Below are 13,443 nucleotides of genomic sequence, written 5' to 3'. Positions count from 1 at the left end.
TCTCTTTGAGTGTTCTCAACCTGCTCATGCAATTCCTGTATCAATCTTTGAGTAGCTTCCTTACCCACACGAGATTCCTGTATTGATCTTTGTTTTGCCTCCTTTCTCTCCCTATCAGGCTTGCACTGAGTCCTTTGCAGGTTTTCAATCTTTTCATTCACCATGTTTACTAGAAGTGTTTGTAGAGCTTTCTGGGGACTCTCCTCTGGATTATTCATTAACAGTTCTGTCCCCTGATTATCATGAGTGGGAGTTGAGATACAGGAACTTGCCATTTTTCTTGTGTTTTTCCAGCTCGTTCTGCCTATTTGGTATGAAAGTAACACCAATTTTTTTCTAGAACACTATTTTAAGGCAAGCATCAACCAAAGTCCTGTATTTGCACAGTCAAAAGGCTGCAGATACAATCTAGTTCAACAGATACAATCTACTCAACATCAAACAACTGTGGATTAATGGGCTAAGAACAGCAAGGAAGAATTTGACAAACCAGAAATTATTAGGTTTAGGGAGAAATGTGGGGAAAAATAGTATTAGAGGGATGTGGAGAGGTAAACGGAGAGTGAATTTAATCAAGTCCTAATCTCAGTGAGGGAAATGAATTTGATGGAATGATAGGAGAGAGATTAAAAAAGAGAAGAAAAAAGAAAAAAAATGGAAAAACAAAAATTCTTTAAAAATTATATAGGTATAAAGAGATAATACTGGTATTAAAGAATTTAAGCCTATCATGCGATTGTTTTAACACATTTATAAGATTATTTCTTTGTTGCTTTGTATGTCCTTCCCCCACAGTATAACCCCTGCTTACACTGTATTTGATGTCAGTATAATTTGTAGAGGGGAAGGGGAAAAACAAATCGTTTAAATAGGGATACAGGTGGACACATTGCAACAATGAGATGTACAAGTTGTTATGTCGAAAACAAACTTTCCATCTTTGGTGCAGGGGGGGTAGGGGGAGCGGGGAGGATTGGGTGGGGGGACAGGGGGAGGATGGGAAGGGATGGGAAGGGGAAACAAAGGAGGAGGCTACAATGCTTGATAAGAAATGTACTCATTATCTTGCCTATGTAATTGTAACCCCTCTGTACATTATTTTCACAATAAAAAAAAAATAAAAAAAAGAATTTAAGCCTAAGAGGTTGTGAATTGAGTAATAAATTTCTGGATTAAATGTGTACACAATAGGGGATAAGGTCTAATAATCGACAATGGGTCTATATCCGAGGATGAACAGAACAGCAATTAAGTCACACAAAAAAGAAAGTGGAAAAAATGAAAAGAATGCAGAAAAGAAAAAAAAAAGCACCAAAAGGTCAATAGAGATAAAAAAGCACACACACACACATACACCTAAAATAAAAATTATAAGAGAAAAAAAGATTAATAGAAAACAATTTTTTAAATTAAAAATTATAAAAAGGTACAAAAAAGAGTTCTTTTGGGGAGGGGGAATGGAAAATCCTGTATCTTCCTTGTGTCCATAACCAGTCTCTTGATGGAGTCTCTGGTCTGCTTGTGGTGTTTGGTTTTCCTGTGGCTTGATTGGTTTCTTAAGTCAGTTTGTTTGAGCAGGCAGAAAAATGCTCTGTTTTAACCCGATCTTCCTCCCTGGCTAGTTCAGTGGGAGGGAGATCTGCATTGAGTATCACAAAAGAAGGAGATGGCTGTTTTCTCTAGTTTGGAGATGCTGTGATGAGGCTAGGTTCTGGGTAGGGTTGAGGCCTTTCAGCAAACATTAGCTTTTCCCTGAGGGGCTAGCTTCTGAGGCACTCAAAGAGCCCAGCCTGGAGCCATTCTCAGGGTTTATGTTTATTGAATTTCAATTGATTGTCTAGACTGCTGTAGTTAGGGGCAGCCTCTGGCTCTGCTTATCCAGTGAAGAAAGTCACTCCTCCAGGGGTAGAGTGTTCTCTACCTGGGCTGGGTAACTTTTCCCTGGGTGGAGCTGAGCCTGGAAGGTCAGGTTAGGTTCCTGAGAGCTGCTAAATGACTCTTTTGTTTTCTTCCAAGGCCTGAGTTGGAGCTAGCTTCTCAGCTGGGCCTTTGTTAGTATCAAAGATGGATATCTCTGGTGGGGATGGGCTGGGAGGGGTGGCCTTCCCTTTTCTGCTCCCTGAGAAGGAGTGAGGATGTTAGGGTTCTACTCATGCTGAAGTTTTGGTTCCTGGGTCGTCTCTGGTCTGTGATCTGCAGGATGAAGATCCTGCAGATGCTTGTCAGTTCTTGCTGGTGTTGAGTAGAATCCGCTTGCCCACCGCATCTGGCACCTTTGTCCCAGATTCTCTGTATTGTAGGTGTGGCAGCTATGACCACTTCCGCTGTTGCCGCCTCCCTGCAGCCACAGCTACCAGCAAGTGCTCAGATCTGTCTCTTTGCCTGGATTTTCCCTCTATGGCCAAACTCTATACTGTGATGGCACACTTTGTGGGGGTTGAACTTTGGGCCTGAGCACTGTCCCTCAGCTCTTCAGAGCTCAAGGTGAGCACTCTACCACTTAAGCCACAGCACCACTTCCAGTTTTCTGGTGGTTAATTGGAGATTAGAATCACACAGACTATCCTGCCTGGGCTGCTTTGAACCATGATCTTCAGATCTCAGGCTCCTGAGTAGCTAGGATTACAGCTGTGAGCCACAAGTGCCCAGCTTCATTTATTCCTTTATCCAATAGATGCACTCCATACTCCTTAATCCTGCTTATTGTTTCTATATTTGTCTTGTGACCATGTGATATGCCCTATGTTCTAACATGTATTGTTTCTCTTCCCAACTAGAATACAAACTTCATAGGCAAAGGGCTTTGTTTTATTCATATCTGTATTCACAGGGTCCAGAGTAGTGCTTAGTATATAGTAGGCTCTCAATAAAGGTTTGCAAAGTGAATGAATTAATGAATTCATGGAATATTTTCAGTACATTCATGTGTCAAACACTGGGCTGGATGATGGGTACGTAGAATGAGGAAAGAGTATGGTCTTTGCCAGTACTGTGGTGATCATCATTATGCAGATATCAAGTGAATAAATCACACAAATAAATACATAATTGCAAGCAGTGCTGTTAGGAAATCAAAAAACTAGGTGTTCTGAGCATGTTTGGCACAGGGAAAACCTGATTTTGAGAAGCTGGTTAGGGAATGCCTCCTTAGTCTGACCATGAGCTAGGGATTGAGAAGAACTCATATTTTGGCATCTCTGAGAGTATTTTGAGATTCCATTCTTGCCCTAATTTAGTTCTAGTATGTGCATATTCGTTATAGTAGTATTTATTATGGCAGGCACATTTCTAGACATTTAAAACATAGCAGTGAGGGGCTGGGAAGGTGGCTCAGTGGTAGAGCGCTTGCCTTGCATGCATGAGGCCCTGGGTTCGATTCCTCGGCATCACATAAGCAAAAAGAAAAAATCCGGAAGTGGTGCTATGGCTCAAGTGGTAGAGCGCTAGCCTTGAGCTGAAGAGCTGAGGGACAGCACCCAGGCCCAGAGTTCAGACCCCATGACCGGACCCCCCCAAAAAAACCCAAAAAGATATAGCAGTGAACAAAGCAAAGATCTGGCCTGCTCTGTGTTATTTATTGTCTATTAGGGAGAGACATAGGACAATAAATGTAAGAGAGTAGCAAATTATATAATTTATTTTACAAGTATAGATGTGTATGGAAGAAGACAAAAAGAAAGCATATTAAAAGAGAGAAGAGACTACACAGGAATATAGTAGGCTGCATTGACAGAGATATTTAACTAAACCTTGGGGAAAGTAAGGAAGTTAGCGTGTGGATGTCTGTGGAAAGATCATTCCTGGTAGAGGAAACATGCAAAGGACGAGTGTTGAGGAGGAGGCATGACTGGTGGACTTGATATGAAAAGGTTCATAATGAGACTGAAACAAAATGGGCAAAAGGAAGTCCTAAATAGAGCCAGAAAAATAAGTGGGTAGCAAATTGTATAGAACTCATCATAAGGACTTTTTGTTCTTTCACCCTCACAGTGAAATCAGGTGTTATATTGAAATATTATAAGCAGATGATAATGTAAATTGTTTTGGGTTTTAAATAAATTCCTGGAGTTGCTGACATGAGGATTGGCTAGAGAGAAGAGTAGAGTCAGGGTTAATGGGCTGCTGTAATACTCTGGTAGCTTGGCTAGAGTGTAGTTAATAAGTAAGACTAGAGGTAGTAAGACAAAATTCTGCTATGTCAGCATTTTATTTTACTTCATTTCAAAGTATTTTCCATTTTTTCCCCTGAGAATTCTTTGATCATTCATTATTTAGATGTATGTGTATGCCTAGATTATTTGGACACTTCCAAGATTAAAAAATCTTGATTTTGAATTTTCTGTGATCAGAGCAAATACAATCACCCTTTGGTTACCATTCCAAGAACTTCTAGCACACCAAAATCCATATATACTAAGTCCCTTATATACAATAGTATAGTATTTGCATATAACCTACATATGTCCTCTTTTGTATTACATTGCAAATAATTTCTAAACCATTTTTAATACCTAATGCAATGCAGATGCTATTTAATGGCTGTTCTACTGTAACTGCCCATTATTTAGAAACTAATAATAGGGAAAAACTCTATATGTGTTTAGTACAGATATAATTTTTACATTGAGCATTTTTGATTCATGACTGTTGAATTCTTGGAGCTGGAATCAGTTTATACAGAGAGCTGACTGTGCTTTTATGATTTCAAATCTTCCAAATATACTGAAGTCAATACTCAGAACTGATAGCATAGTTCAAATTACATACATTGTTATTGATTTCTGTCTGCACATTCTATCCATTTCTGACAAGAAATATTGAATTCTTAAATTGTAATTGTGAATATACTCATTTTTATTTCTTTTAAATCATGGGGTTTTGTTTCATTGAATCTATGCTATCATAGGCCTAAACACTCAGAATTGTTAGATTCTCTTTATGAATTGACCTGTCTGATGTGAATGTAACTCTTCTGGCTTTCTTTAGAGAAAGCTTATAAGGTATGGCATGTTTTTCCCCATGTTTTTCCTTTTAGTTTGCCTATGTCTTTATATTTAAAATGGGCTATTATAGATGGAATTCTGTTGTTCTTTTAAAAATAAAGTCTGAAAATCTCTGTCATTTAATTTCTGCCTTCAGTCCATTTATACTTAATGTAATTGTTGATATAGTTAGGGTTAAACCTACCATATTAATACTTATTTTTGCTTTGTTCCATCTATTTTTTTAAGTGAGGGTTTGTTTTGAGGATTGATTGTAGTTATGCTTCCATTTTATCTTCTTTGTTAGCATTTAACACATTATATTCCTAAAACACAATGACACTATTCTACCTATAGTATAAAAATTTCATCATAGTTCTGGGTGCTGGTGGCTCACACCTATAATCCCAGCTACTCAGAAGGCTGAGACCTAGAGGATCATGATTCAAAGCCAGCTGGAGCAGAAAGTAGAGAGACCCTACTTCCAACTAATTAGTAAAAATGGGCTGATGGCATGGCTCAACTGGTAGAGTGTCAGCTAAGCAAACAAACTGAGTGAGCTTGAGAATTTATACAAACCAAGATACAGTCAGAGAAAAAAAGTCAACTTACCTTATTTCCCCTTGATAACCCAAATCTTGGTAGTTAAGCAATGTTTCCAGAAGGTTCAACGTTATAAATAATCCATGCCTCCCACATATAGCTCTGACCTAAATATAAGGAAGGAGGAGAGCTTAATAGGATGAAGTTGATACTTTATTTTCCTTCCATAATTAGAGCTTTTATTACTTCAAAGAACTAATAATGTTCAGCTAGTTGGATATTTACCGAGAGCAAATTTTTATTTGGCTGACACAGAGGTGTAGTTTGTTATTCAGAAGCAATTGGGCTTTCAATTGTTGATCTTATATTTTTTGTCAGCCATGATACAAGTGGTAATGGCCTAGGAATTACCTATATTTTAATATAGGTAAACTACAAAACATTTTTTATAGCATCTACTTCTATTTACAAAACAAGTGTGTTATATTCTCAAGGTTAATGTTATTATCTATACTTTATATATAAGTAAACAAAGGCATAGATTAAATATTTCCTTAATACCCTATAGTTAATAAATAATAGGATTTAGCATAAAAAGCAAATGTTCAATAAATATTTGTTGATCAAATGAATTAGCTGTCATTGCAGTTTCCCAAATACTTAATATAAAAATTCTGGGTGACCCATTGTAACAATGAGATGTACAAGATACTATTTTGAAAACAAACTTTACAACTTGGGGGGTGAGGAGTTGGGGAGGTGGGGAGGGAAGGGATGGTAGGGGAAAAACAAAGGAGGAGGTAACAATGTTCGATAGGAAATGTACTTATTACCTTACTCATGTAACTGTAACCCCTCTGCACAGTATTTTTACAATTCAAAACATATTAAAAAAACTCTAGGTGTAGCTAACAAACCAGTTTAGTTCTCAGGGTGGTGGGTGGGTGATAACTTAGATTCAAATATGATACACTCTTAGGAATGTGATAGCATATGTTGTGTGTTTATAATAACAGAAAAAAGAATTTGGAATTGAACAGACTTTCTTTTGAACATCAGATCTACTGCTTTTGACATATGACGTTACTTAAACCTTCCTGTTTCTAATTACTTCATTTATTAAATGAGACAAACACTTTCTAATTCCCCAGACTTTATGAAGATCACATGGTAGAAATAAGTACTTAGAATAGTACCTGGATTTTACTATGCATTTCAGTATTTTTTTTTAATGAAGAAAAAGGACAATAAGCTGGGTGCTGGTGGCTCATGCCTGTAATCCTAGCTACTTAGGAGGCTGAGATCTGAAGATTGCTGTTCGAAGCCAGCCCAGTCGGGAAAGTCTGTAAGACTCTTGTTTTTATTTTTTGTCAGTCTTAGGGCTTGAACTCTGGGCCTGGGCGCTGTCCCTCAGCTCTTCAGCTCAAGGTAAGCGCTCTACCACTTGAGCTACAATGCCACTTCTGGTTTTCTGGTGGTTTATTGGAGGTAAGTGTTTCACGGAGTTTTCAGCCCAGGCTGGCTTTGAACCATGATCCTCAGATCTCAGCCTCCTGAGTAGCTAGGATTACAGGTGTGAGTCACGGGCTTGTGAGACTCTTATCTCCAATAAACTACCAGAAAACCAGAAGTGGCACTGTAGCTCAAGTGGTAGAGAGCTTGCCTTGAGCTGAAGAGCTGAGGGACAGCGCCCAGGCCCAGAGTTAAAGTGCTATGACCCAAAAAAAAAAAAAAAGAAAAAAAGAGGACAAAAGTAGAAGAAGAGGAAATGGGGAAGGGAGATGACAGAGCAATTAAGTATGACACAGTAAACAAGAAAGATAGGAAGGAGAAAAGGAGGAAGAAAGTACTTTAATTGAGGACCAATGATTGGATCAAAACTTGTCTACTAAATTATGGTTTGGGTATGAAGCATGCCACCAAAAGGTTCATGTGTTAAAGGTTTGGTTGCAACCCAGTCAGGAAGTGATTGGATCATTAAGAGTAATGGAGTAATCCATTTGTGAGTTTATAGTTGAATGAGATATAAGTACGTTAAGCCTAGTGGAAGGAATCATGTCACTGAGGTAGTCTTTGTCCCCGTGCTCTTCCTTGGGTGTTTCTCTGTGCACCCAGCCACCATGGTGTGAGCAGCTCATCAGTTTCCCATGAATCTCCCACCACCTTCATGTTTTTCCCCAGCGCGGGCCTACAGAGATGGAGCCAAACCACCATGGACAGAAACTTCTGAAACGGTGAGCCGAAATAAACCCTTTCTCTCTCGAATTGTTTTTCTCAGGTGTTTTGTCACCAAGACAAAGAGTTGCCTAACACATGAATAGGCCAAACTAAATTATGGCAGAAAGATTAGTATAGTGAGTAGAGGTCTTTTGGTCATGATGTTTTGTCATGGCGGCGGGTCGGGTGGGAGTGTTGTTGATGCTAGCGTGTGTCCCTTATTAAGTTGATTTCTTGGAGAAAATAAAGAGCTCAGTATAAAGTGAGCCACTGGTGCCAACCAAATTAATTTAAACACAAACACAAGTACTACTTTTGGGGTTATCACAGAGCCTGTTACTCTGTCCTAATTAGCCTAGGACCAGGTACCTGGTAAGCAGGAATAGCCTCTACACCCCTAGAGTCCATTGACATTAGTCAACATGGCCAACCCTAAGCTTGTTTCACTAGGAAACCACAAGAAAGGTTCTTGTCCACCCTTTCCTCTCATTCCCTCAGCCTCCTGGCTGACTCACATGCTTCTGCATGCTTCCTCTTAGGAACCATGAGAGTCAAGGTTTGTTGGTCTTAGTACCTACATTTTGAAGTGATGTCAAGGACTGGGGTGTAGCTCAGGGGCAGAGCATTTGCTTAACATGTACAATGCCCTGGGTTTAAGCTCCAGTAAAAAACAAAACATCAAAACAAAACTAAACAAAAAGACAAAAGATTCATCTTCACTTTTTATGGAAGGAGAGACATCAAATCTAGATATAAACCTCATATATGTTATTGATTAGGTGTAGTGGAATTAAATCAGAGTCATTTATAAAAAATCGAACATTGTTTTGGAAAACAAAAAAGATGGAGATAACCAGAAGCATAAGGAGGTGGGAAAATTTTAAGCAGAGGAAAGTCAAGTATGAAGAATGAGAAAAAAGACCAGGGTGCTATTTAGAATGGAATGCATTTTACTTTAAGTATTCTTCTTTTCTAGACCCTTTTATTACTGGGCAGAAATTTTCTGTGACTTGTTGAGCTTCTTTACAACACAGTTGTTTACCCAGGACTGAAATTGTTTCTTGTCTTATCACCATTGCTTACCAGAATCATGGAAATGAAGGACCCACAATTAAATACATGAAGGAATGAGGTAATACATAAACGAGTTGGCATCAATAGACAGTGAAGTATGTTTGGGTTCAGGTTGGCAAAAAAGAGAGGTAGAAAATGGCCACATTATGTCATTGCAATCTACGGACAAGAATTGAATTATCCACAGGCATACAACATATTGGTTTGTTTTATATAAAGAGGTTGTTCTAAAAATAGATCATTTATTTCTAGCAACACTGAGTTTGCTCTAGGCTAAAATAGATAACAAATTAGAAACAGTTATTGGGCTACCTAGAAGCAGACCGATTGATAGGTACTAATCATTGACTAGGAGCCACCAAAACATCTACCCAGAAATCCTAGCAGTTTTGTGTGATTCTATGTCCTGTCTCTGAGAATGGCAGTAGAACAACAATGGCAAAGGTAATACTTGGAAGCCAAAATCAGTCCATCTAATTCAGGGTCCACATTCCATTAGTTACCACAATCTACTTTTCTCTTTCCTTAATGTTATTGTCTTGACTCAAGCCCTCTGTATTTCCTATGGAATTACTGAAATGGCCTTCTAAAAAGTTTTCTCTGCCTTTAGTTTTGTCTACCTCTAACCTGTTCTTCAAATTCTATTAGAATGTTCCTTTTCAAAAACTCAAATAGGACTGTACAATTCACTTGGGTAATATGCTTCAATGATTGCTTTTGCCCTTCAAAATAAAATCTGTACTTTTTAGAAAGATCCTTCATATACTGGCTTGTACTATGCATTTTGAAGTGGACTTGAGCAGAGATCTGTCTGACTTCCTTGAACTGGCCATATTCATCCCCATGCTGGGCTGGTTCACAGGGTCACTTTACCTACAAGCAGCTTTCCCTGCATTCTTCCTGCCTCTATTTACCTGGCTTCTTTTTGTCACCAAACTCACCTGTTTTCTAAGATACTGTATTTGTACCAACTGAATTTGTTTCTATATTATTCACTGTTTTAGCAGGGGCTCACTATGTAGACCAGACTGGATTTGAACTAGAAATCTTCCTACCATTTTACCCTCCTAAGTGCTAGGATTAAAGATATGCACCATCATGTCCAGTTCTGTTGTTGGTTTTGTTCTTTAGTGAATGGCTAAAATTCCTTTGATCTAAATGACAAAACCTGTAAGGTTATCCTTGAAGACAGCGTTTATTTGGAAGCTACAGAGATCTGTGAACTCTTTGAAATTGTTGATGTGAGCACAATTATGTTTATTGCAGCATTATTTACCATAGCTAAGATATGGAACCAACCCAGATGCCCCTCAGTAGATAGATAAAGGATCAAGAAAATGTGGTATATACCCACAATGGAATTCTATGCCTCCATCAGAAAGAATGACATTGCCCCATTTGTTAGGAAATGGAAAGACTTGGAAAAAATTATATTAAGTGAAGTAAGCCAGGCCCAAAGAAACATAGGTCCCATGGTTTCCTTTACTTGCAATATCTAGTATATGTCTGAGACAAGCAGAAAAGGTCAGAAATGTTGATGTTAGGTGAAATGAACCCCAAGATCAGTATTCAAATGTTTTTTCTTTCATGCGATTGTTTCTAACATATTTATTTATTTATTTTTTATTGTGAAAATACTGTACAGAGGGGTTACAATTACATAGGCAAGATAATGAGTACATTTCTTATCAAGCATTGTAGCCTCCTCCTTTGTTTCTCCTTCCCATCCTCCCCGCCCCCCCCACCACTTAATCCTCCTCCTCCCTCCCACCAAAGTTGTAAAGTTCATTTTCGACAAAATGTCTTGTACATCTCATTGTTACAATGGGTCCACCTGAATCCCTAGTTAAACGATTTGTTTTTTCCCTTCCCCTCCACAAATTACACCAACATCAAATACAGTGAAAGCAGGGGTTATACCATGGGGGAGGGACATACAAAGCAACAAAGAAATCATCTTATAAATATGTTAGAAACACCTATGTATTAAAATGTTTTTTCTTTCATGCGATTGTTTCTATAAGATTTATTTATAAGATGATTTCTTTGTTGCTTTGTATGTCCCTCCCCCATGGTATAACCCCTGCTTTCACTGTATTTGATGTTGGTGTAATTTGTGGAGGGGAAGGGAAAAAACAAATTGTTTAACTAGGGATACAGGTGGACCCATTGCAACAATGAGATGTACAAGTCATTATGTCGAAAAACGAACTTTACAACTTTGGTGGGGGGGGGGGGTGGAGATGGTATGGGAAGGGGAAACAAAGGAGGAGGCAACAATGCTTGATAAGAAATGTACTCATTATCTTGCCCATGTCATTGTAACCCTTTTAACCCTTCTATATGGTATTTTCAAAATAAAAAAAAAGAAATTGTTGGTGTATAGATGTGTGTGTGTGTGTGTGTGTGTGTGTGTGTGTGTGTGTGTGTATTTCTGGGGAGAGAGTGCTCAGCTTTTAAGGAATAATCACAAAAATCCATGATTCTCTCTCCTGAGCTCCAAGCGGGGGAGATGTAGTAAGGACTATTGGTTCCCCTCCCCAAACAATGTAGCTTTCCTCATTCTTCTCTTAAGTCCTGTGTCTAGGAGTGAGGATGTTGAGGCATGACTGTTGCTGCTTCCTGTATCCAAAGTTCCTTAGGTCGCAATTTGCCTCACATTCTAGGGAAACAAAATTCTATTTCACATGCCTCTTAGAACTGTTTCATACTGCGAGTAAGTTCCAGATGTCTTAAGAGACACCAGATGCCCCAAGAAAGTCAGAGCAGCTTTAAGGAAAATGTGTCTCATTCCTTGGATCTCTAAACATAAAGGTTAAGTTTTCAAGGACAGCTGTGGAGGAAGAAGCCTGGAGGTCTGAAGGATAGCCAATGCTCAATGTGTCATCACTCAGTGGTGGGAAAAATCCTCCTTCCCTGGGCTATTTGTGAAGTGAGCCTCTCACTGAACTGATTTAAACATATATGTGCAGAAAAGGAAATTGTGTTCATGTAGGGCCTTGTACATGGAGAGGAATACTCTGTACTTTCCCATATTTGTCTTGTTTAACCTTCACAGTAGATATAAGTGGTAGCTATTTGGAATCTAGATTTTTCCTGGTGAAAAATCTGAGGTTCAATGAGATCACATAAATGTATTTTAATTTTCAAGTTGTTCATGTTCTACCCATTTGAAAACTTTCAGGCTTCACCTATGATATTTTATGGTTTCTAATCTAACAACAAATTGCTGCTTCTTGGTTTCTTTCTTTCTTTCTTTTTTTTTTTTATTGGATCGGTCATGGGACCTGAACTCTGGGCCTGGGCACTATCCCTCAGCTCTTCAGCTCAAGGCTAGCACTCTACCACTTGAGCCACAGCACCACTTCCGGCTTTTTTCTTTTTGCTTATGTGGTGCTGAGGAATTGAACCCAGGGCCTCGAACATGCAAGGCAAGTGCTCTACCACTGAGCCACCTTCCCAGCCCTTCTTGGTTTATTTCTGTCAGTCTTCTTATGAGCATAGCAAAGGCCACTTATGATGTGATCAATCTCCTGCAGTATTCTGTCTCAACTACAACATGCTTGGGTATGTAATACACAAACATACATACATACATGTTCATATATTCCAAAAGCCTGTCAGAATATATGAACACTAACATATAGGTGAAAGATGCTTTGTGTTAGAATAAGAACCTGTGTATAGTACATTGTAGCCTGGATTTCTAATAGATAATACCATTTGAAAAAATTCCTGACTCTTTCGATGCTAATCCCTGTACATCTAAAATGAAAGGTACGTTCCAATGTTTCTGGTGGAAGCTATTTTTTCCCCTTTTACTTTCCAACTCTGTCTAATTCTCTAGCATTCTAACTCTATAGATTAGACTCAGGGGAAATGTTCTGACTACTTCTTGCTAATGGAATTCGAATCCTGGCTCTTATTTTCCGGAAATATTCTGTACTTTGACACTGCCACTTGTTTCCTGTAGCCCTTAGGTGATTTAACTGACCTTACTAAGCTTAAGTTCTATTTCATTTATTAAGTCAGTATAACAATACTTACCAAGATTTCACTATGATTTGTAAGAAATTAACTTTGTTTACATGAGTATGTAAACAAAGCACTTAGCATATGGTAAGAACTCAATGGAGTCATAGTTAGAAAGTGTTATCAACCCAGTTCTAATAATAATGGTGATTGTAATTTCACCTGTATATAAAGCAGCCTCATGGTTGGGTTTTATTTGGCTGCAGAATCTATAAATTAATATGGCTGTGGATCTTTGTCTACAAACCATATCCACACTGTTAATTAATGCTTCAAAACAGCATGCTATCCTCTATCAGCAATAAATTACATCAGTCTCTAAAATATGGTATTCCTAAGGAAGGAGACACCACATGCTGATCTTGCTGGAAGCTGGGAAAGGATTGAGAAATGAGTTTGGCCTTAAAATACTTGTTATTCATTGTGAAATATTCTTTGGATACTATCAACATTTTCTTTTTCTTTTTCTTTTTTTGACCAGTCCTGGAGCTTGAACTCAGGACCTGGACGCTGTCCCTGAGCTTCTTTGCTCAAGGCTAGCACTCTACCACCTGAGCCACAGAGCCTCTTCCAGCTTTTTCTTTTTATGTGGTAC

The 13,443-nt window shown here is 38.5% G+C and overlaps 1 protein-coding gene across 1 annotated transcript in view; it reads right to left on the bottom strand.

Annotated features, from left to right (window-relative positions):
• Positions 1 to 13,443, bottom strand: part of CUNH1orf87 (chromosome unknown C1orf87 homolog) — a 68,828-nt gene that overhangs the window by 28,558 nt on the left and 26,827 nt on the right. The window contains exon 7 of the mRNA XM_042674660.1: positions 5,595 to 5,692. Within this exon, the coding sequence (XP_042530594.1) occupies positions 5,595 to 5,692 (98 nt within the window). The remainder of the gene's footprint in view (positions 1 to 5,594; positions 5,693 to 13,443) is intronic.

Source organism: Dipodomys spectabilis, unplaced genomic scaffold, assembly GCF_019054845.1.
Source record: "Dipodomys spectabilis isolate Male_0828 unplaced genomic scaffold, ASM1905484v1 ptg000002l, whole genome shotgun sequence".
Classification (NCBI taxonomy): Eukaryota; Metazoa; Chordata; class Mammalia; order Rodentia; family Heteromyidae; genus Dipodomys; species Dipodomys spectabilis.
The sequence above is the reverse complement of the archived record's forward strand: the minus strand, read 5'-3'. Positions and strand labels throughout refer to the sequence as shown.